This window comes from Herpailurus yagouaroundi, unplaced genomic scaffold (genome assembly GCF_014898765.1).
Source record: "Herpailurus yagouaroundi ecotype Mexico unplaced genomic scaffold, PumYag 250, whole genome shotgun sequence".
Taxonomy (NCBI): domain Eukaryota; kingdom Metazoa; phylum Chordata; class Mammalia; order Carnivora; family Felidae; genus Herpailurus; species Herpailurus yagouaroundi.
Window position 1 is genome coordinate 14,974,639 of NW_024412467.1, and position 24,270 is coordinate 14,998,908.

General features: G+C 44.6%; 1 protein-coding gene across 3 annotated transcripts in view; it reads left to right on the forward strand.

Moving 5' to 3' along the window:
- NEDD9 (neural precursor cell expressed, developmentally down-regulated 9) overlaps window positions 1-24,270 on the forward strand; it is a 190,517-nt gene that overhangs the window by 135,247 nt on the left and 31,000 nt on the right. The window contains exons 1-2 of one of the 3 annotated variants that reach the window (XM_040460504.1): window positions 1,008-1,195; window positions 20,761-21,207. In XM_040460504.1, the coding sequence (XP_040316438.1) occupies window positions 1,184-1,195; window positions 20,761-21,207 (459 nt within the window). In that variant the 5' untranslated portion in view covers window positions 1,008-1,183. Of the gene's footprint in view, window positions 1-1,007; window positions 1,196-20,546; window positions 20,583-20,760; window positions 21,208-24,270 lie in introns of those variants that run through there. The other 2 variants (XM_040460503.1, XM_040460505.1) reach the window with 2 other exon arrangements.

Consider the following 24,270-nt stretch of genomic DNA (forward strand, 5'->3'; position numbering starts at 1 on the left):
GGTGATGTCTTTCTCTATAGAAATCATGAGGCTGAACCGAATGTTCTGTGCTTCAGTGGAAAGACTGGTCTTTTAAACCAGGCTCCTCAAACAGTGGGCATTTTTTTTGTTTGTTTGTTTCCCCGATAATAAGTGTTGGTGGGTTAATGGGTCATCTTCAGGAGAGAGGTCAGAAGGAAAACATTGCAGTGTTCAAAGCTGGAGCTGGCAACGCCAGCCATCAAAGAACACACTGCTCAGTGGACAGCCATGATGTATAGGGCATGCACCGGCCAGCCTCATCTAAGGGGTCACATCTAACCTTTATCCTCAGCAAAGCCAGAGGAGATCACTGAATGTGGCTGACACTCAACTCTCCGAGGCCCTGGGGAGAAGCCGGCTAGGAAAGCCCTGGTGCCTGTGCGAGCGGAGTCCCTTTTCACAGAGAGAATTGTATTCTGGCTCCTCGCAGACTGACGTTGCAAGTACTTTGAACATTGAAAAGAACAAAAAAAGCAAACAGCCACAAAAAAGGGGAGGGGAGGGAGGAGAGAGAGAGAGAGAGAGAGATATCAGCAGGGGTAGTTAGTAAAAAGGGGCCCGGAGACAGAAAACCTTTTGTTCCCCGAATTCGTTTCATGTAGAGATTGCGAGGTGAATGGCTTTGAAATGAAATGGGTTTATGAAGGAGTTGCTAGGTCACAGGAAGCACGACTGTCAGACTGCTTTGTGAATTCAATTTCTTTAAAACTTAGGTTAATCTTAAAAAAGAATCTCCTTTGCCCGGGGCTTTTTTTTTGGGGGGGGGGTCCGGGGGGGGGGCTGAGGGGATGGGGAGTAACGTTCGAGACGGTTCCCCACTTCGTTTTATTTTCCACCCTTTGGGCTCCTGTAAAAAAGAAATGACCACATTACAAGTTCTTTGTCAGTTCTCCGAAGTTAAGAGGTGGGCGGGGCCCCACATTACCTTCGCCGGCCAGCCAATGGCTGGCGATATGCAAATACGGCCGGGGCTCGGCCGGGCTCCATCAAAACAGTGAGCTCAGAGGCTGTGCGGGAGCTGGCGCGCTGCGACTGGCAAAGCCGCCCGGGGCCCGGACGCTCTCACTTTCATTTAGCACTGCACTCCATGGAGGCGCGGACACGCCAGCGCTTGATGCAGGCTGTCTAGGGTAGGAAAACGGCTCAACCCACCGCCGCCGAGATGAAGTATAAGGTAAGAGGGTGCCTCTTCCGTCAGGTTTCCGCGCGCGCGCGTGTGTGTCGCCCACCGTGACAACTCCTCTGCAGGGACCCCTTCTGTGCCCCAGGGAGAGGGGGTCTCAGTCACCGAGGTTGGCATACAAGCAGGCAGGCAGAGACCCAGTCTCTGAGACCCACTCCGGGAGGGCACAGCATACCCGGGCCCATCTCCACTGAAAGACTAAGAATCAGTCTGATCGGAGCCGCCACTGGAGCCACTGGCATTCAGAGGGTGTCTAACTCGGAGCGGAGTTTAAGACTCCGCGGCTCCCCTAGGCCTGGCCTCCACGGGCCGAGGGCCGTAATGAGAGAGGAATCAGAACTGCTGAGTCCCCTCAGACTGGCTCCTAAAGCAGTTTTCAGCCTTTGCTTTAAGCATTTGGTAAGAGAAGCGGTTTGCCTTATGCACTTTTGGTGGGAGAAATTAAAAGCCCGAGGTACTCTTATGCAGCCCGTGATGGAGCATGCTGACGTCCTTAAATGAATCCTGGATGTAAGAACGAATGAGCATTTGCCATTTCTTTAAAACACTTCTAGGCATTTGAATGGGCTGAGAGTCTGAATTGTCCAGTCAGCTTATTGTCCCCGAAGCGTACAGAGGCTCAGGATACATTATTTTCTCATGCATTATGCACCATTGTTTTTACGTATTCTTGGCTAAAGGATCATAATTTGCTCGGCATAGCCCACTTGTTTAAGGGACCCCCATCGAATCAGGCAAGGAGCTTCCAGAGACACTGTACTTAGAAGCACATTGCAGTGAGTTGGGCGTGACTTCTAGAAGAGACGTGAGACCTAATGATTTGAAACAACGGTGCTATTATTAAAATGAATGTTGGCAAGGTGGCTATGCTTTGGACTGACAATTTGTATTACCTGTCTGACCTTCGGGATTGTGCTAGCTGGGAGTTATTTTTGCTTCCTTTCTGAATTATCTAGCTTCTGGCCCATCCTTTTTTAATGTGAGGTTGTAAATACTCGGTTCCAGCTAATAGCCACTGGCTAACCTCAGTGATAAATCTTTTATTCGAAAGCTATAAATCTTGTTCAAAAGCTCCAAATCTAAATGCTGAAAGTCTTTATTATAATGCATGAGTTCTGGTTCTCCTCGGAAAGGTTACAACTGTCTGAAGACACAGGTATTCGTTATCACTGTACTGTTAGCTTTCCATTATCTGCCTCAAGAGGGAAGATCAGAGGCATGAATAATCCTAACGATTCCTAATGCTTTTGACTTTAGGATGCGACCAGAAACAAATCCTTCTACCTGGCAGCAAAGTTCCCATTCTTGACGTGGCTCGCCCTGTACTTCCACAGTCCCTTGTTTAGAATAGTGGTTACTTAACCTGTAGTAGTTCTTTGGTCCCTCCTGTCCCTATTACTGAATGCCTTTAGTTTCATAATAACCAGCTTGCAGGGAAAAAATAAAAGAGAAAATAGGTTCATACGTTCATTATTGGAAAGTATAAATGGCTGAAATCAATATTGAGCGCTGCAATCTAGAAAGTGACAGAAGTGACAAAGTCTAAAGTCACTTTTATTCAGTGACCTCATTATGTTTTGATTTTACTCTTATGGAAACAAAGCATGGCAACGGACGAAATAAACTGCGATTGGCATTCACAGAAAAACCCTCACCCTCCTGTTTTGCTGGGTCTTACCAGTGTTGAACACCCTTACCAAGTGATGTAAATATAGGGTCTTTATTAGCTCACCAGAAAAAATACTGACTTCTCTGACCGACCAAATGTCAGATTGACACTTTGTGGTGACTATAAAATAAACCAGTAGCTGAAGCAATCTGCTGTCCCTTTCTTAGAAAGCCTGGGTTCTCTCTAGTTAATAATGCACAGCTCGGGGCGCCTGGGTGGCTCAGTCGGTTAAGCGCCCAACTTCAGCTCGGGTCATGATCTCATGGTTTGTGAGTTCGAGCCCTGCATCCGGCTCTGTGCTGACAGCTCAGAGCCTAGAGCTTGCTTTGTATTCTATGTCTCCCTCTCTGTCTGCCACTTCCCCGCTCCCGCTCTGTCTCTCTCTGTCTCTCAAAAATAAATGAATGTTAGGGGCGCCTGGGTGGCTCAGTCAGTTAAGCATCCGACTTCAGCTCAGGTCACGATCTCACGGTCCGTGAGTTCGAGCCCCGCGTCAGGCTCTGGGCTGATGGCTCGGAGCCTGGAGCCTGCTTCTGATTCTGTGTCTCCCTCTCTCTCTGCCCCTCCCCTGTTCATGCTCTGTCTCTCTCTGTCCCAAAAATAAATAAACGTTAAAAAAAATTTTTTTTAAATGAATGTTAAAAAAAATTTTGAAAAAATAATGCACAGCTCTATTTCAGGAGACCATTTTGTCATTTTAAGTAGAGGAAATGATGCAAAGGTAGAAGAGCGGTAAATAATATTAATTAAGAATTACCATGATAATACAAGATCGTCACATTTCACTCTTCCAAAAACTTTGAGGTGGGTTTTATCATATACTCATTTTTCAAATGTAGAAATTATGGCCCAGAGAGGCTAAGTAATTTATCCAAAGCCACACAGCTAAAAAAATGGTGGAGCTGTTAATTGACCCAAGGGGATCAGGTTCCAGAACTTGTGACTTTAAGCCACTCTTAAAGAAAGAATCATCTGTGACCTCCCTAAAATGCTCTGTGTGACTGGTGGTTTTGTCCCCCAGGAAATTTAAAACAATTTCATCTCAAGTATTCCTGCAGGATTGATTTTTTTTTTTTTTAACATAGAAACTCTACAAAGCAAAGTGAATTGCACGCTTGGCAGTTATTTGTTTAATCTGAGCCACTTAGAGCATAAAACCAGATAGTTATTAGATTGTAAAATCCTGGAGTCAGGAATGATCTTTTAAACACTGTGCTGCTCTACACACTATAAACCTAGCACAGTCAGACTTCTGTTCACCGAGAGATTTATAATTCAGCCACTATAAGATTTTTTTAACCAGATTATCTGGTTTGGCTACTTCAGGAATCGTAACCAGAGGACAGGCTAACCTCCACTCATTTGCACTTAGACACATAGCTCCAGGCCAGCCAGTTAATGCATTTATAATAATCTTGAGAACCCGGGAGCGTAAGCTATGCCTTACAAACTTTTTGGTGAGCAACAACTAGTCTAGCTTTATTTCGTTTTATGTTTTGTGGTTGTTGTTCATGGGAAGGCTGCTGTCTCCTATGCACTTAACGCTCCGTTTCTCCTAAAAGGCTTCATTCAGTTTGAGGTTCTGTGATAGTAAATTACAGGCCCTTCACTTATTAAGAGTTTTCCACAAGCTCTTCGGAATATACAAAAAGCATGTCCTGAATTGGGGGGTGGGGGGTCGTTGAAGGAGCTTGTGCCTCAATGGCCGTGGCTTGCTCAGTGAAGGCTCCCCTTCCGAGGGGTCTGGAGGCAGATTGTTGCTGCTGTCTGCCAGGAGGGTGATGGAAGGATCCGTGCACAGCTGTGTTTGAGCAGAAGCCTGAGACCCCGCCCACTTTGTGCAGGCCCAGGCCTGGTCAGAGCTCAGCAGGCACTGCCTGTCTGATCTCTAATAGCTGAGCAGCTCTTGGGGCTTTGCCAAATTTCTGAACCCCGTGTGCCTACACGAAAATTCTAAATGATGAATCTAGTCTCCCATTCAACAAATTCTTTGTTTAATTGAAGCATGGTTGACAACAAATTCATTCTTAAACATTTTGAGTGAAGATAAAAGAATAGGTAAAACCTATGATACAAATAAGAAACCTACATGCTGAAATTCGGATCCCCGTGTTCTGGCTGGATGCGGGCAAACAAAGTGTGTCCCATTAAAAGCTTTTGGGGGGACTTTGAAAACACTTTTATTTTCCCAAGCTAGTTTGAGAAGAGATGATCAAGGGACTTCAGTTAAATCAACGTGGTCATTTGTGACTTGTATAATTACCAATTCTTGCCTTGCTTTGACATTTTGGTTTTAGGTTATTTGTTCCCTTGGGTATGATTTGCTGTGCTCAATCCAAACCAGAGACTCCTGTCTCCCATGATCCTTTTTTTTTAAGAGAGAGCATGGGAGAGGGGCAGAGGGAGAAAACCTTAAGCAGGCTTCATACTCAGCGTGGAACCTGACATGGAGCTTGATCCCATGACCCTGGGATCGGGACCTGAGCCAAAATCAAGAGTCAGACACCCAATTGACTGAGCCACCCGGGTGCCCTGCCTCATGCTCCTTTTTTTTTTTTTTTTCTAATATGAAATTTATTGTCCAATTGGCTTCCATTCAACACCCAGTGCTCATCCCAACGGGTGCCCTCCTCCATGCCCATCACCCCCTTTCCCCTCCCTCCCACCCCCCATCCACCCTCAGCTTATTCTCAGTTTTTAAGAGTCTCTTATGGTTTGCTTCCCTCCCTCTCTAACTTTTTTTTTTTCCCTTCCCCTCCCCCATGGTCTTCTGTCAAGTTTCTCGGGATCCACATAAGAGTGAAAACATACGGTATCTCCTTTTTAAATCTTAGGTGAGAGCTACGAATTTAAAAAACACCAGAAGATATTAATTGTTTATGGATGCACGTATTTATTGGGCGAGTCCATTTGGGGGGGGGCGAATGGCAATCTGCACAGAGCTGAAGGTCTTTGGAGAACTGGGGGTGTTCCGATGATACCAAATTTAGCACAGTGTGGGACATGCCAAGGATTTGTGTGGCACCCTTCCCTTACTGTAACATACGTCAGCCCTTTTCTCAGAGTTCATCAGTGGCTTCCGGTCTGCTGCCCCTACTCGTCCCACCAGGCTTCTGAAAAAACTTCCTCTCCACTTTTTCCCCTTTACAAATTCCCTCCCCCTTTTGTGCCCTCATGACCTCGTCTTCTTTCATTTTCTCATTTAAGCAGACTTTACGCTGCTCTAACACCAGACTTGTGTATGGCTCGCCTCCCCAACCCACGTAGACATGATGCTCTTAAGCACACCCTGTACCCCCTACCTCTCTCCTCTCTTTTGACTCTGCCGTGGGAAATCTTGGTCTCTTGCTGCTCCCATTCGTTTGTCCCTGTCTCTTTGCGCCTACCTGACTTGGTTAGTCTGTCACTTCCCACAAGCCGGGTCTCCTCATCCATCCACTCTGTAAAACCATCAAAAGCCTACACCTTCGTCTCCTTGACTGTCCTATAATCCCTACAACAGGCTTTATGTTTTCCACCTCTGCCCTGCTCTGTTAGCACGTCCTTACTTATTAACCCCTTTTAATCAAATCGCTATCTAAACGATAGCTGTGAACTCCCATAGATTGCCCGCCGGGGCTGTCTAGTTTTCGGTAAGCCCCACTGAAAATGAGAGACCCACCCTTTATTTGTGGGTAGAGAGAGAGACTGTTAGACAAGTAAGTCCTTGAATAAAAAGTGTGATCTAGGATCTCTTACAGCCTGGAGGGGGCACAGCCTTGATCTTATATGTTCTTGTGGTAGATACAAGATAGAATGTGGGCTTTGGAGAAAGGCAGTTCTGTTTCTTGTGACTCATTGCTCTATATAACCTCTGGCAAATTAACCTCTCTGAGCCTCAGCTTTCTTATCTGTAAAACAGGGAGAGTAACTGTCTCATACTATTGTTCTAAGGCCTAAGTAAGATAATACATGGATGTAAAGGACCTACCATGGCTCCTGGCATGTAGTAAGTAGACCGCCTCAGCTCTCTTTGCACTGATGGATGTTGAAAGGATAGTGTGGACTCAAGACTCGGTGACAAGACTATGTCAAAACCCCAGTTACTAGGTAAAGGTGGTTGAGCATTGTTTAGTGCTCCATGGGCCTGGAGATGTTACATGAAATACAGATGCCAGCCACAGGGATTTACCAGCATACTTATGGGCCTGCTTGCACATTAATTAATTAATGACTTGGTATCGTCATTGTTATTCATAAGATTGATACTCCTGAGATCACAGGACCTTGCTCATAGTCAATACTCTAGAAACATTGAACTGAATGTTGAGTGACCTAACAAACTTATACAAAGAGCCATTAAAAAGAGTCTTCATGTAGGGCACCTGAGTGGCTCAGTCGGTTGAGCGTCTGACTTTGGTTCGGGTCATGAGATCACAAGTTCAAGCCCCACGTCAGGCTCACTGCTGTCAGCACAGAGTCTGCTTCAGATGCTCTGTCTCCCTCGCCCTGCCCCTCCCATGCTTGTGCTGTCTCAAAAATAAACATTAAAAAAAAAAAAAAAGTCTTAATGCCATATGGCATAGTGGAAAGAACCCCGGTTTTGCTGCAAATCCCACTTTTGCTACTTCAGGCCTCTGTTTCCTTGTTTATAAAATGGGAGTAATAATACGCATCTTACCGGATAGCGGTAAGGATATGATATATGGAAATCATTAGTGTTTAGCCCATAGGCACTTGAAAATGGCAGCTATTATAATATGCATTATAAGACATATGTAATATATAGGTATAGAAACATTATATAGATAAATTTTAAGAGGAAGCATTTACTAGAATTGCTTACCCATACCAAAAATATCACAGGACAAGAGAAAGTTATCAGTGTACAAAATCAACAGTAGAATGTGAAGGAGGTGATTGGAGGGACACAGAAGTTCAGGGGAAACTATATCCTTCATCCCACTGCAGCCACTTACTGATGAAGATGTAAAGTAAGAGGCCTTGCTGATCTGTTTTGGGATCATTTTAGGGTTAGAAAGAAACGTAAACAAATTGGTTTGAAATGCCAACCGCTGGGCCCCTGGCATTACCCCGCAGGAACATATAGACTTAATTACCAAGCCTCTTTGCCAAGATAAAGAAGGGCCACTGGGAAGAAGTACTGTATTTCCCACTTAAGCACGGGCAGCAGGAGAATAGCTGCTCGTTTCCTAGGTGATGGATGATTGCAAAGAATATGGGCATGGAAGGGGACTCCCCTCCCCACCCCCAAAAACCCTCTGTTCATACTCCATCAATGGCATCCCCTCCGTCGTATTTACTTAGAGCATTCCAGTCATCTCCCCGCGGTCATTCTTACTGGTTAATGAGGACGAGGCACGCCTGGGGAACATTATGGCCTGGCCGCAAGACTATCTTTCTGAAGAATCTTCGTTTTAAGATAAATGGCCTTGGTGGTGAACTTTGTCTACCATCCACTGTGAAGAGTGATTCTTTTAGAAGGTAGTTTTAGTAGACAATGAGATTGAGGTGAACTGAGACATATACTCCGAGGGAAATGGAAGAGGCGTGAGTTGCGATAATGTGTGACAGTGACTTTTCATACCTGAAGTGGCACTGGGGCAGCTGACCGTGGAGATACTAAAATCGCCAGTAACGTGCATTCCAACACATCCGCCTGGACCCTGTCATGGGCTACTAAATACCAGTTTATTCTTAAAGAAGAGCTCATCTCTTTCCTCCCAACCTCCTCCCTAACCATTAATGGCGCTAACTGGTGTTTAAATAGACAGTTCAGGACCCTCATTCCAAGGACTCAGCCTTGCTTTGGAGATGTCGTATCTCTTCGTAAATCATGGTGTGTGTGTTGCAAAATGAAAATTCCTCCTGATATTTCTAACATGTCAAGGTAATAGTTACGTTACCAGAAATGTTCCTTAATGACATGTTGATGCCTATGCTTACCAGAAATAAGGATTGAGCAACTGTGAATACGTAAAAGCGCAAGCATTGCACAAAAATGTTTGATACGATCTTCTGAATTTGAGTTTAATTCCTTTCTTTACTCGTGTGTGTGTGTGTGTGTGTGTGTGTGTGTGTTTGAAGGGGGATTATTTGTGAAGCTAGACAGAAAGTTGCGGCAACCAAAAAGCATATAAGGTTAAGATTTAAACCAGATCTTTCTATTTATTAAAGCAATATGTATTTAGACACAATGATGTGCCCTTAATATTTTTTCTGATTTTTTTTTTTTTTAGTTACGTGGAAACCTTATGCTCTTATATGAATTAGCCTTATTCTCATTGATTTGTGGTAGTCAGTCCGTTATTCTTAACTTAGCACCTCACTCCCACAGGGGATGTGGCTAACTCAGGGCGCATCTAAGGCTTCTCTGTTGCCCGGCCCTGCACTCTACCAGAAGAATGAGCTGGAATTCAACCCCCCACCCGACCCCCAAATCACCATAACAAGCAAGACCAGCACACTGGGAAGCCAGTGTAGTAGACTTCTAAACACTCCAGCCTTCTTGGAGTTCAGAATCTTTAGTGTCTATCAGGACAGGTCAGTGATGATTTTTTGTTTTTGTTTTTTGGTTACTACTTGTTTGTGTTATGGGTCCAAGCTTGGCAAGAAATCGGCTATAGTGGACCATCAGTACTGCATTACCAGTGACAACGGCATTGGCACAGCAAAATTTTGAAGTCCTCTCTTCCTTGAGTGCCCCTCTGGGCTAGAACTTACGTGCTCTTCTCCGATTCTCCAGCCTTCTGCACTCACAGCTAAGTGTGTTGAGCGTGACTTTATTTTTTTTTAATGTTTTTTATTTATTTTTGAGACAGAGAGACAGAGCGTGAGCAGGGGAGGGGCAGAGAGAGAGAGGGAGACACAGAATCGGAAGCAGGTTCCAAGCTCTGAGCTGTCAGCACAGAGCCCGACGCGGGGCTCGAACCCACAAACCGCAAGATCATGACCTGAACCGAAGTCGGACGCTCAACCGACTGAGCCACCCAGGCGCCCCGAGCGTGACTTTAAATGGGAGTCAGGGGAAGGAGCAAAAAGAATACAGTCAGCCCAACGGCATTCCTTCTCTTAACCCTACTCGCTGGGAAGCCAGATTTCTAGACAATCTCACAGAGGCCCAGATGGCCTCGGAATATATCTCATTTCCTTATAAAGATCAGCTTGTCAATTACAGAAGATGTCCATTGACTGAATCAAAGCCTCTTATCGGCACCTTTTTTTTCCTCCCAAATCCTAAACTCAACCAAGGCAGACCCATTAGCAAGGTATATACTTGCACGCCTATCTTTTATTTTTAGGTTAAAATATATATAATTTCTGTGGATATGCATCCATGTTTCACACACCCAACCGTGGGACATATGGTCTGACAATGGGAAAGATATTTGAAACTGGGACTGTCTTAGAAAGTTCAGGAACACATGGTCACTCGAGACAGTCAACATGGGCTGTTCCAGAGATCAATCAACTGTTGAAGGCATTATCCCTTTTCCCTTATGTCAGCCCTTTGACAGGAAATTATCTAAGAGGTGCTTTTTTTTTTAGAGTGAATTCAGACACATTTTTTCACAGAGAGTCATCAATATTTACTTATAAATAATTGGTTGGTTCTTTTCTCTTTCCTTGCAGAAACAGGCATCTCTAGAAATGAAGGAAAACCCTTTTTGAAATATGGACTTGTACTGAGAACACCTGGGAGCATTAAGCAGTGAGGGGTGTTGTATTTCAATTGTTCTTGCCTTAAACCTGGCAGGGTAGCTCTGTGCCTTATAGCCTGCAGTGTCTGCATCAATCCTCCTGCCTCCCTTATTAAGATCTTAATTACAGGCACAGCTTACTTCATTGCTGCAGGGAAAGAATTTAGTTTCTCTGAACTATGTCTGTTTTTTGGTGTGGCAGGTGTAATCATGATGAGATCATTTCTGGTTTGTTTTCTTTTCCCGGAGGAATCTTTTTTTTTTTTTTTTTTTCTGGGAGGGAGGACTACAGTTCTTGAGACACAATTTCATGAGCTCATAATAATGGGGTGATAATAACTGTGCTTTGATTTTAGACAGAGCCTTTCTTCTGAAGAAATCAGAGCGCTTGGCGTATATGACTCCGTGACTTCTCATAATATCAAGAATATGTTCATTATCCCCACTTTGCAGGTGGGGAGACAGAAGCACAAAAGGTGTGATTTCCTTGCCATTGATCTTACAGTATGAGGCCTGAGACTAGATTCCTTCAGTTCAGTGAGTGTCCCTTCCTCTATCCAGGGCTCTCCATTCAGCACTGTTGACTTTTACAGCTCAATCATTTTTTTGTTATGGGAGACTGCCCTGTGCATTGCAGGATGTCTAACAGCATCTGGCCTCTACCCACTGGTTACCAGCCACACACACACATTGTGACAACCAAAAATGTCGCCAAACATTGCCAGATCCCCAAATCCCCCTAGTTAGGAATCACCAGTCTAATCTCCCCTACTCCCTTCTGCTTAAAAATAATTGCCCTACTGGTTTTATGTGACAGAAGCACAAAAAGACAGCCCTAGAACTGTTTGCCATAATTTTACCATGATTGGGGTTGCGCTTCATGTAAGAGGTCCTAAGCAAGAGGGAGCTTCCTCTTAAATTCGTAGCCCCAATCTGTTCATGAGAATACCATCAAATACTAAGAAGCACGGGGTCTCACTCGGGCCATATATAAAGCCATCAGACTGTCTCTAAGACAACTTTAGTTCTCTGAAGACTTCCTCTGCTGTGTGTGTGTGTGTGTGTGTGTGTGCACGCACACACACACACGCATGTGTATATAATGCATATGTATAATTTTATGTTGACATATATATAATAATAAACATGCATTTAGCACTGAACCTTGAAGAAAGCTCTCTTATTCTAATAAACTGGTAAATAATACATACATGTAGGTGTTTGTCTGTATACCTAGCCGCTGAATAATTTCATTTAGAGGTGTTCTTCTGTTCCATTTGTTCCTGCCATCTTTCTTCTCTGTTCTAGCTGAGAAGCTACAGCATCTGAAGGTTCTTTCTGGAGACCTTTCTGCAGGTGCAATGCTGACAGCATATGGTTGTAGATACCCTTTCAGCCAAGTATACTGATCCATTTTTAAAAACTCTTTGAGGACCTCGCACGTGAAGTGGGATAATAGCATTCAGGCAGCTGACCTAGGTGAGGTGACATCTAAAAGATTTGAGAGGGGCATCCGAGGTGTCAGCTGGGTTCTAGCTGGGAGACAGACCAGAGTTGACAGAATGTGTACATATTTGTATTGGTGGGTTTAGATATCATACCTTGAGAGCTGCATCCCTTGGTGCCGGAAGATACGTGGGAATGTAAAAAATGGTAAGACCTTTCCCTTCTTTCAAATAATTTATTAGATGTGGTAGCTTTTGTGCTTTGACTTTTAAGAAATGATCCTGTTTGGGGAAATAAACAACTAATATAGTAGTGGTATTATAATAGTGGTAATATAGTGGACTGGCGTCTCCTACTCCTTTATAACTTAATTCTCATTTCACTTCCCCCCAAGTACCTGGATGTTGAACGGATTTGTCTAGACAGGCAGATAGATGTGATCTCGTGCCAACACTGTAATGTTGGCTGAAGTCCAGATGGTTGTTTTATTGTTAATAAGACCTATGTTTTGGGTGAGTGGGTGTCAGGCCTTCATCATTATATGGCGCCTGTCAGATTTATCTAGGGACAGAACCCTGAAAAGAGTTTGCGCCTGCCCCATGTTTTTGATCCTTTGCCAATATACTATACTTAAATCTATCAAAACCAGGCAACCTGAGACAAATGCTTATAAATTCCAAGGCTTAATAGCAACAGTACTAAATTCTAAGATGGAGAAGGTTCTCGGGAAGCACATCCTGGTCCAGTGGAAAAAATCCTAGATTAAGAGGGGAACCAGATGCTAGTTCTGGCTCTGCTGCTAATATCATAGGTGACCCCCGGTGCTGTAAAACAAGATTCTAGAATGATCTCTAGAATCTTATTAGTCTAAAATTCTAGGCTAATTGGTTCTGGTCAAGCTATGGGTGACTTCTGGTTCTAAGACACAGAAGGTTCCCTTCCACCTTCTTTAAGACCCTCTGGAGTTGCTTTAAAAAAATCTCAAAGACCACAGAGGATGGAAAATTGAGCTCCTGAAGACACATGTATTATTTATGATCATCAGAGTTGTGAGGAAATGCTCTTTTCTCACTATTTTTCTCAAATAACTGTCAGGATTCAAATTCATCCTCCACAGTTGGCCAAGAAATAATAGAAGTTGACTATGAAGTTTCTCTCGCTCTCTCTCTCTCTCTCTCTCACACACACACACACACACACACACACATGCATGCCTCCCTAACAACCCATTTGTAATTTTTCTTAGATGAAACAAAGGATTTGCTCCAGGCTTTTGTTGGCTTCATGATAAACAAATCCTGTCCTATGGATGTTTCTCTCCTATATCAACCTTAAATCAAGGGAAAATAGGTAGCATTCATTCTAGTGCAGGGAAGGAAGAGAAACTAGCATCTGAAGAAACACTGATTTAAAATCACAGCTATGCTGTCCCTATGATGTGACCAAATCTGGTCAGATGGAAAGTTCTTTCTGAGATCCAAATATCCAAATTGCCAAAGAAGCTCACATTTTCTCTCACCAATCATCGATTGGTATCACTCTGGTATGTGAACCACCAAAATAATACGGGTTCTAAATGATGCCTCATCAAATGGGAATAGACCAATAATGGAAGGAAGAGACGTTAAGATTCCCAAATCTGGGTGCCTTGGGGTGACCACGCACAGAGTGCAGCCCCAAGGTGCCTGTCAGGGCTGCTGTATGTCAAAGAGTACCTTTGGGAGACAGGTATCTAATGTCAGATTTCTTCAAGCATCTTCCATTCAGAAATGCTTAAAAGAGAATGCTATGTGTAGAGTTCACAAGGCTAGAAAATCCAAGAAAATGTGAGGACTTGGGGCAGAGTAAATGACATGAATGTTCAGAAAGCTCAAGACACTCACGGAAGCTTTGTGACCACCATAGGGGTTTAGAAGCACTTTCCAGAAAATCAATATCATTGGATGAAATGTGGTCTTGGTGCCAGAGGGACCTTTGTGGCATATGTTCGTCACCCCACACCAGGTATCAGAAGCATAACTAGGGAAATTCTGCTGCTGCGTTGCCGTGGGTGGTTCAAATCCCATAACAAACACCATGTCAGACTGCAGTCGACACATATTGCTGAGAAATAAACCCCAGAAGTGATATGTATCATATCTTCTAATGCCTCAACTTGAAAGTCTTATGTCTGCTATGTTAATTAACAGCCTCCAGAGAATTCAACTCCAAACATTCAACAGTCCAGATCATCCAATGAAAAAAACCCAGGTGTAAACCAAGTATACCAAGAATTGAAATCCAGACACTTGTAGATAGATATCCACGTTGGCTGACTATTACCTGCTTTGAGGAAATCCCACATTTCCCTATATCCCAAACGTGACGATGGGGAAAGCCGAAGCAGTTTGATCGCCCTCAGCTGATTTTTGTCAGCAGGCACAAAAGCACATGAGCCTTTCTTTCTCTTCCCCAGTGTGTCCTGAGACTGACCGTGATGATGCTCATTCCTTAGCTACTTCCTTTAGGACTGATTTCCTTGACAATGACCATTTCCTTCTTTACTGTGTCTGTTTTTCAGAATCTGTCCAGTGTGTGTGTGTGTGTGTGTATGTGTGTGTGTGTGTGTGTTCATGCACGCACACGAGCACGCATGCACCCTACCAGAGTCCAGGGCTAAAGCTTGGGAACTTGGGTACAGGAAAGGCATGTTGTTGAGCATGTGGCCGCCCCAAGGTCTTTGGCAGGAACTCCTACATGATAAATATAGAATGAAGTAAAAATAATAAGAGGAAGTTGGGCCATTGATGATGCTATCAGTCCTAGTGGGGTGACACATCAGCCATTGTGTCACATTTCTCTTCAAAGAACAGCATGAACGGTCATGGAAATTATAAGTCACACCTCTCTGTATTTGGAATAGCAGATCATTTCCCTGGCAGTAGGAGTAATAAGCTTTCTTGACATTTTGATAGCAATGGAAAAAAAAAAAAAAAGGCAGGGGAGAGTGGGGGATGGTGTAGAAGCTGTCACATGACCTAGAGCTCTCTGTGCCCAGTGACTAGCTAGTTGCCCAGTATTTTATTCCCACTCCTTAGACATAGTTTGGGAACCAGGAACAGCAGAACCCAACGTCCTGGCAAAGTATGAATGGTGTTCAGTCACCTGCTGCCAGATGGAGGTCGCTGCACTGAAGGAAGAAAAACCTCTTCCAGAGATGACTGTATTTAATCATTTAATGGTCAGTTCCTCCTGGCCTTCCTGTTTGCTCAGTGGTTGTGGACACTAGATTCAAGCTCTCTGTCTACGTCATTATCCTGTTTAATAGGGAGGGGCAGGCACTATCCTTCTTGCCATCTCCCACGTTCTCTGGCTGTGACGTCTGGACATGCTATTTATCTTTCAGGCTTCGTTAGTTCATCTTCCCAAGTCCGTATAAAATTTTAACCAAATATCCTCCTCAGTTCTCTAGAAAACAATTTCACCCAGGAGAACCAGGAATACAGAGTCCGGAGCCCATTTTAGGTTAGCGAACATTTAATGATGTGCATTTTGCTTCAGACACTGGAATGAAGCTCTGGAAATGCTAAAAAAAAAAAAAAAAAAAAAAATAGGGCAGCCTCTCTGAACTTAAGGAGTTGACAATCGTGAATGAGATAATACAAGTCATACTGTAAGAAATACTATTACAGAGAACTGGAAAGGGAAACAACTGGATAGGTTTGGAAAGACAACTCCTCTGGGTACATGGAGGATGGATTTTGAGGGGGAAGAGGGTGAATGGAGGAGAACCAATTGGGAAGCAGTTGTGTACTCCCAATAAAAGGCTGTTGAGGGGCCTGAACTAGGAGAGGCAGTGAGGCGAAAGGCAGGGTCGAAGCTGGTTGGGTTCCAGATTGTGAAGAGACTCAGCAAACCTCTGAGGCTTCTTCCTACCTTGGGCAGCTGTGTCTGTGCTGTTAACTAAGAGAGATAAAGCAGGAGAAAGGGGTTTTTGCACCTGTTGCGTTAGAGGTGAAGATACCCATTAGCCGGTTGGAAATACGGAAATGGAGTGCAGAAGAACTATCTAGGCTGGAGCTATGGATCTCTTATCTGTGTGTTCAGATGCCATTGGTCTGGATGAGATTCTCCGTAGAGAGCGAGCATGTAAAGAAGAGCAAAGAACACAGGGGGGATCCCTTTGCAACATGATCAGCCTGTGAAGAACATGGAAGATGAGTGGTCATGAGAACAACAGTGGAGAAGAAACCAGGAAGTGAAGTTCATGGAAATCATGAAGGCATGGAAGCCAAAAGAGAGTTTCAAGAAGGATTGGGGTGGGGGTCAGTGCTAGAGGCTGTTACAATTAGGGTTCCCTCAAATGGGATTTATAACTCTCAATGCTGATTTCTAATCCTAATGAGAACCACAGTTTTGGTAGCATGCGCATATGACTTTGTTAAATACTGTCCCAGTTCTGGAGCGGGAGACAAGAGACCTAAATTCTTGCCCCACCTCTATGACCTTCTTGCCAGGTGTCTTGGCAAATCATTAACTCCTCAAACCTCATTTCTCTCATTTGTGAGGTGAAGGAGCTGGAGTGTAATCTTTTGAAGTTCCTCTGGCTTTCAACTTCAGTGCCCCAACTGCTCTGGCACTTTGCCAAGCCCTAGCTGCATTTCTAACTGCCACCCTGCGGAGGCTAACCATCCAACGGGCTATAGAATGACATAGCTCTCTTATCTCTCCTGGGTTTGTTTCTGTGTTGACCTTTCCTGCCTGGGAGATAAATATCCTGGGGCGGGTGGGAGAAAGAGGAGATCTTCAATAGACAAACTGCTTCTTCTGGGTTTTTCTAAGATATTCAGATAATCACTCTTCTGACTTTGTGGCCTTAAGGAATCACACCTCCCACACGGAAGGAGGCGGTCTGTCCACCTTCTCCTAGGCAGAGGAATTAACTCTTGATCTGCCATCAACTCTGTGCACTTTTGCATGAGATGGTTTGTGTTCTGGATGACGTTCATTTTGCTGTTATCTTCTCGAATGAACTCTTGACCCCAAAATGCCAAGTATTTTCAAAAGCCAAGCTCCTCACCCATTTCCCCCCCACTCTCTGATGGATTGTACCCTGTTGGAATCTAAAGAGATGTAGCCATAATTCATTCAGTAATAATAATCAGGGTAGTAGTAATAATAATAACATTTTGTCTCGGTCTCTTGAGGGCAACCAATAGTTCCATTATTGCCATTTACAGGCAAATGTTCCACAAGAGGCTGCAAGTGTCCACAATTCATTATTAATTCAGAGAAACACTGACAGATACAGTTCTCCTGATATATAACTGAACAAGAGAAAGATCGGCTATGTATAAATATATATATATAATAGCATCATTAGAGCAGAACTCAACCCTTGATGACAGGAGGCCAAGTGGGGAGAGAGGCCAAGACCAAAGTGCCACCCAGCAAATTACATAAGTTGTCATAACGGCTTCCTAAGTCTCCAGCGGTGTTAAGGTATTTGACTTGGGTTCACTTCTTTAATCCTCATAGCAAACCGGTGAGATGGGTAGTGTTACCCTCACTCTCATTTTATAGATGAGGAAGTTAGGGCACAAAGGGAAATGATCTATTTATTCTATAGACATGACAAGAATTGTCATCTTCGGAACTCACTATACGATGGAATTGAGCCCAGTTCGGAGGACAGCGTGTAGTTGAGCTAAGGCGGCTTAAGAGTTCTGGAAAGAGAATTGAGCCAAGAGACCATAGTTCCATTCCCATCTCTGACACCAATATTGTGGCTTTGGGCAAATGATAAACTGGCCTCCCAGACCTGTTTTTTTATCTATAAAACAGGGACACTGGGTTCAGGTCATTGCTAAAGGTCTCTGGAACTGTATGTAACCTTCTGTATGGGAGAGTGCTGGGTGTACACACTGATTCTCTCTCTATAGCTTGTATAGAGATTAAGCAACTCACTCCTGTTCAGCCAAGGCTGAGAATATCTGTGTGTGAGATGTCAGGCTAGCACTGGGGTGCATGCCATCAATGGTCATGCCAAGCTTTCTTCCTAAATCCTCATCTGTGTGGGCAGCAGGAGGCCTGCTGGGGAATCACGGACAAAGAGTCAGGAGAACTCACCCATGGTGCCTCCGTTGGCGAAGACAACAGTCTCTGAAAGTTGCCCCAGAGAAACTGTTCTTGAGACACATCTGAAACATTAGCATGGTGCTTACCAGGTGGTGGGAAAGTCACTGGGATAAGAGACAAAGAACATCCAGAACAGCTCTCACACGGGGATTTCTATCTGCTTCTAATCAAGCACGGTCCAGTGCTCCACTTCAGTGCTTCATGGAGTCCCATGGCAGTGACCCAGCTCCACATGCCTTGAGCTTATTTATGCTGATTAGGTCTGTAGTCCTTTGCCTTTCTACAGAATACAGTAGAGACAGTTTTCTGTTTCTCTTCTTTCCCTTCTTTGTAGCCGCTAGAATCATACAGCTATCTACCCTCAGCTCCCACAGAACTGGTCCTACCTCTATCACTTCTGATTTCATCTTGGGGCTTTCGTACCAGCCATCCCCAATCATTGCATGGTCCCCAGAGCAAGGGACAGAGATGAGAGCGCTCGGCTCTCTCCCTACCCTATAATCACCATATAACTCTGGTGGAGTGATCTCCTTCAGATTATTTTGGTACAAAGGACCAGAATCTTATCATCCGTAACTCTATGACTTTTCTTCTAAGATACAGAACACCCAAAGATGGAAGAAGAGAAACAGAGATTTGGGGATTATGACACATCCTTAAATGGTTCCTCAAGCCAGGATAAAATGCTGCATGATTCTATCTCTATGTATGTGGACTTCTAATTGTTAGAAAAAAATCCCAAAGTTTCCTAGCGTATAAATTCTAAGTAAAACCTTCACCTAGAACACAACCCCCCCCCCCCCCCCCAGTTTCCCTTGAGCTTCCCTGACCACTCACCTGTCCACACCACAGACTTCTTGGATCTCAAAACTGATCCAAGAACAAGAACTTCAACCTTCTTCTTTTTTCTTTTTAATGTTTATTTATTTTTGAGAGTGGGAGAGGGCCAGAGAGAGAGGGGGACAGAAGCTCTGTGCTGACAGCAGCAAGCGCAATGTGGGGCTCAAACCCACAAACCATGAGATCATGACCTGAGCCAAAGTCGGACGCTTAGCCAACTGAGCCACCCAGGCGCCCCTGCAACCTTATTCTTAAAAAGCATCATCAAGCTTCCTGGGTATGGCTTGATCTCCTTTTCTTAGGTTAAATAGCTGCACTAAGAGGATTAACAGCAAGAGTAGGACCCCTTCCCAGGTACTGACCAGAGGGGAGGTGCCTTACATAACGCAGCCCCCCTGCCCCCAGAGGAGAGGACCAGCATACAGCACAAGCCTGTGGTTATGAGGCATAGTACAGGGGAGATGATTAATGTATGTCAGTTCTAAAGGAATGAAAAGCACGAGGCTGAAAGATCAAGTCCATGTTTCTAGAGAAGCAAACAGGGGGCAGAAATCCAAACAACAACTGCCAAAAATTCCACGAATATGTAAAGTCCCAAACATGATCCGCCCCATAGGCTGTCCCTCCTCCCACAAAGGATCACCACTGCAGTGACTCAAGTGTATCCAGACACGTTAGGGAAGCACCAGAGAGATCACTTTTAGTTTTCCAAGTGCTCGCAATGAATTCATAGCATCCCGACTCCTCTCTGTGCTGGGAAGGAGCAGGCATGTGGCGATGGCTGCCATCGTACTGCGAAACATTACTGACGCCAAGAAATGAAATCTTCGGAGCCTTTGAAAGGCTTCCAAGAATGTCAGCACGTACTGCCTGCCCGCTCTCTGCTGAATGCCTACTTTGGCTGTCTGCTTAGTACTGAATGTGCCAGACAGGCCTTCTTACAAAGGGAGAGAGTGTTTTGGGCCCATGAAAGGGGAAGGCACAGCGTTTCTGTTGTGAATGGCGCGATTCAAGAAGTAGGGGAAAAAGTGGCAGCATGAGGAGAGGCCTTCAGGAAAGGTACAAATAAAAGACCAAAAAAGAAAAGGGATGGCATCCACCTACATGTGGCAAATTCTGCCATCGCTCCCTGCCGTCAAATATAGAGATGGAGACTACTGTCACGCCATGCACCAGGCTCGATTTCCATGGGGGGGAAAGAAACCCCAAAAACGCTTGCTTGTAGATTCTCCCTGTATCCAAGGACTTCTTGATCAACTGAGAGTAAGAATTTTTAAGCGCTGGCAAGGCGTATGTAACTGTACGTTTGTTTCCATTTTCACACCAAATAGAAATGCCACTCGTACTGCTTGTTATTTGGGCTTTTCTTTGACTCTCTGCCTCCAATATAGGAAGGGAAAAAAATGAGAAGCGTCCGCTGTAGCACTTGGAATATTTTATTCTGCAAGCTGGCTTTAAGAAAGGAAGAAAAATGTTTTGTGCAGTGAACTCTTTAACGGCGCTGCCCATAATTCCTTGGCACAGCAGCTACCGCTAGAGGAAAGAACTCTTGTGGTGTTCTGGGCTTTTCCGAGGAGGCAGTCTGATGTCATTGGTGGCAGACGCAGTACGTATGTATCTGTCTTTTGTCTGCACCATCTGTTCTTCTCCTTACAGACTATTGTTCACGTTCATTCTTCTCTCCTTTCCAGGAAGTGTGCCTCTCCATAAAAGCGTGGGATTTAGGTGTGAAAAAGGACCGAGCTAGAATTCTAACACGATGTCCATCTGTTCTCTTCTTCTAGAATCTCATGGCAAGGGCCTTATATGACAACGTCCCGGAGTGTGCCGAGGAGCTGGCCTTCCGCAAGGGAGATATTCTGACTGTCATAGAACAGAACACAGGAGGACTGGAAGGGTGGTGGCTCTGCTCCTTACATGGTCGACAAGGCATTGTCCCCGGCAACCGGGTGAAGCTTCTGATTGGCCCCATTCAGGAGACCCCCTCCAGTCAGGACCAGCCTACTTCTGGACTCACGCACCAGACCTTTGGCCAACAGAAGCTCTATCAAGCGCCAAACCCACATGGCGGCCCTCGAGACACAATCTACCAAGTGCCACCTTCCTACCAACATCAGGGGATTTACCAAGTCCCCACTAGCCACGGTACCCAGGAACAGGATGTGTATCAATTACCGTCATCCGTGCAGAGAAGCATTGGGGGGGCTAACGGCCCCCACTTAAGCAAAAAGGTGAGTGAGCAACCAACTGGATTTTTCTTCCTATTTATTTATGTCTCCATTGCACTCAGAGAAATTGAAATGTTCCCAAAACAAGAACTTGAAACTGCCAAGAAGGAAGTATGTCTTCCAAAGAGTAAGTAGACCTAAATGCCTGATCTCGGGCACCAGCTCTGCACCATTTTCCATTCATTGGTCAGCTAAACTTTGTTCCTGTGTCGTGATAAGTTCATGTGTCATTCCAGATCATACTGGATCATTCAGTTGTTTCTCTCTTTCTGATAGATCTGCTTTTATACTTAAGCTCTGCACTCAAATTGTTTCCAGTCTTTTCTGTTTCTTCCTTGAGTGGTACAAGCCACCAAATTTTGTACAAGTACAACGATGCAGAAAGGACTCTCCTTTCACCAAAAGCTGAATCATGACCCTGTTGGCTTGGCTGCACAAAGAACCCACCAGAGGTAAAGGGAGCAAAGGAGCTGGAAGTAGATCATACCCACCTACTTGTCCCACAGAGTTGTTAACTTCCAGATTGACCCATTTAAAACACAGAAATGCTAGTGAATTTAGAAAGGAGACATCCTCTTGTCCTTCAAGTAATTCCTATGATAATGCTTGAGCCAGTGGGTAAAAACAGGAGAGCTAGAATTTTTAGGAAAGCATCATGTTAAAAAAAAAAAAAAGGAGGGGCGCCTGGGTGGCGCAGTCGGTTAAGCGTCCGACTTCAGCCGGGTCACGATCTCGCGGTCCGTGAGTTCGAGCCCCGCGTCAGGCTCTAGGCTGATGGCTCAGAGCCTGGAGCCTGTTTCCGATTCTGTGTCTCCCTCTCTCTCTGCCCCTCCCCCATTCATGCTCTGTCTCTCTCTGTCCCAAAAATAAATAAACGTTGAAAAAAAAAAAAAGGAAGGAAGGAAGGACCTCTTCAGCACTCTGTATAATTCAAAATGCCACAATAATTTGAGATAAATAGAAATTTGTTAACCGAATTAATTTTAAGTATTTAGCATGTGTGTGTGTGTGTGTGTGTGTGTGTGTGTATTTAAGATTTTATTTTTTTAAGTAATCTTTATACCCAATGTGGGTCTTGAACTCACAACCCCGAGATCAAGAGTCACTTGCTCCTTTCATTTAGTATATTTTTGATGCTTGTGATACATTGATGAATTAAAAAGTGAGCAAAGCCTTCATGATGCTTAAAAGCCTTCATGATGCTTACATTGTAGAGCCCAAATTAAAAAACAAAACACACAAACAAACAAAAAAAACTGTAATGTCAGGTGGAAATACACATGGGAAAGAAAATAATGTTGGTGAACTATGGGGGTGATAGCCAATACCAAGGCCACGCCTATGTAAACAGTACAACGGAGGCTTTTCTCTTTCTTTTACTGGCAAATTCCAAGGGTCTACAATGGGTCCTTTGAGGTTTGGTATTAAGAATGGACTGACTTAATGGAATAAGAAATAAGGGAAGACACAGTTAGATAGCAGAACGAGCTTGCTGGCTCCAAGAACACTACGTATACATGTCCCCTGCCTCAAGAAAATCTAATACAAAGAATTTTAAAACCCATGTAAATTATGGAATGTCTATTTGCATGATAATGGAATGCTCTGTTGGACAAAAAAGGGGGGGGGGAATCACTGTTGGATTCCATAAATAACAAAGCCAAGCGTGTATTTCCAAATCACCTTTTATACAAAAGGAATGTATTACAAAACACTGCTCAGGAAGGGCGTCTGGGTGGCTCAGTCAGTTAAGTGGCGGGGCTCAGGTCATGATCTCACAGTTCATGAGTTTGAGCCCCGTGTCAGACGCTGCTGATGGCTCGGAGCCTGGAGCCTGCTTCAGATTCTCTGTCTCCCTCTCTCTCTGCCCCTCCCCCCACTCGTGCTCTGTCTCTCTCTCTCTCTCTCTGTCTCTCTCAAAAAAATGAATAAACAGTAAAAAAAAATTAAAACAAAAACACTGCTCAAGAGCACCTGTGTTGCATAAGCCGAGTAGCTGTATATTAGGAGAAATTCCTCAAGAAGTGGGCACTTGTCTTTTCCAAGACAATGATCGCGGTCTGGAGGCATGGCGACTTCACCATGACCTTTCAAAATCCTTCTTACCCCAGGAGCTTTAGATTCAAAGGGAAAGCCAAACCAAGCCTCTAGCTCCAGAGGGAAAAACAGAACAGTTGAAAGGTGTAACTCTAAATAAATAGCTTCTCTCATTCTTATTCCTGGTTGTTTGCACCTTAAAAATAGCTCTCCCTCATCTGAGCTAGCTTGAGGCGGACAAGGGAGGCCGAAACAGGAAATGCTTGGCTGAAAGGTGGTGGGGTCTAAACTTTCATCACAGTTTATTTTGGCAGGAAGGTGACATGTTTTCCTTTTTTAGACTCAACCTTTTTTAGCTCCAAGTCTGAAAAGTCCTTCAGACCTCTTCCCATTCTATTTGCCGTAACTGCACTGCTGACCTGCTCCCTGGCCCTGCATCCTTTTAAAGGGGAGACACTTTGACCACGCCTTCCCTTGGATTGATGCTGGGGTGTGCGCTTGAGCTCAGGGTTTTGTTTGCTTAATTCCAAAATCCGTGGGACATTTTATGTTTAGCAAGAAGTAGGCGGTTCCGGTAGGAGGAAGCCAGCTTCTGAATTGGACCTCTGCCAGTTCATATAGGGGGTGCAAGCCGACGGGGGGTGGGGAGACCTTACCAGAACTGGGGAGTAGACAATGACTGCAGTGCTAAGCTTCGAGCAGTGGGGGTCTGAAGTGGTAACGTGGCCACGCAGATACACTGGTCCTGGCTTCTCCCTGCCAAACACCACGTGTTCTACAGAATATCCTGGCCTCACCCTGAAGGTCATTTTAGTGCCTCTGGTTCCCTACACTGCCTGCCTCCATCCTATCCACTGGGCCACTGGCGTGAACCCCCATGGGCTTGGGGAGGAAGAACCTCTTCCTTCCTTTCCTCTCCTTCTCTTCCTGCCTTCCTTCCTCTCCTCTCTCCCTCCCTCCCCCTTCCTTCTCTCTCTTGCTCGCTCTCGCTCCTGCTGTTTCTCTCTCCCTTTATTTCCCTTCCTTCCT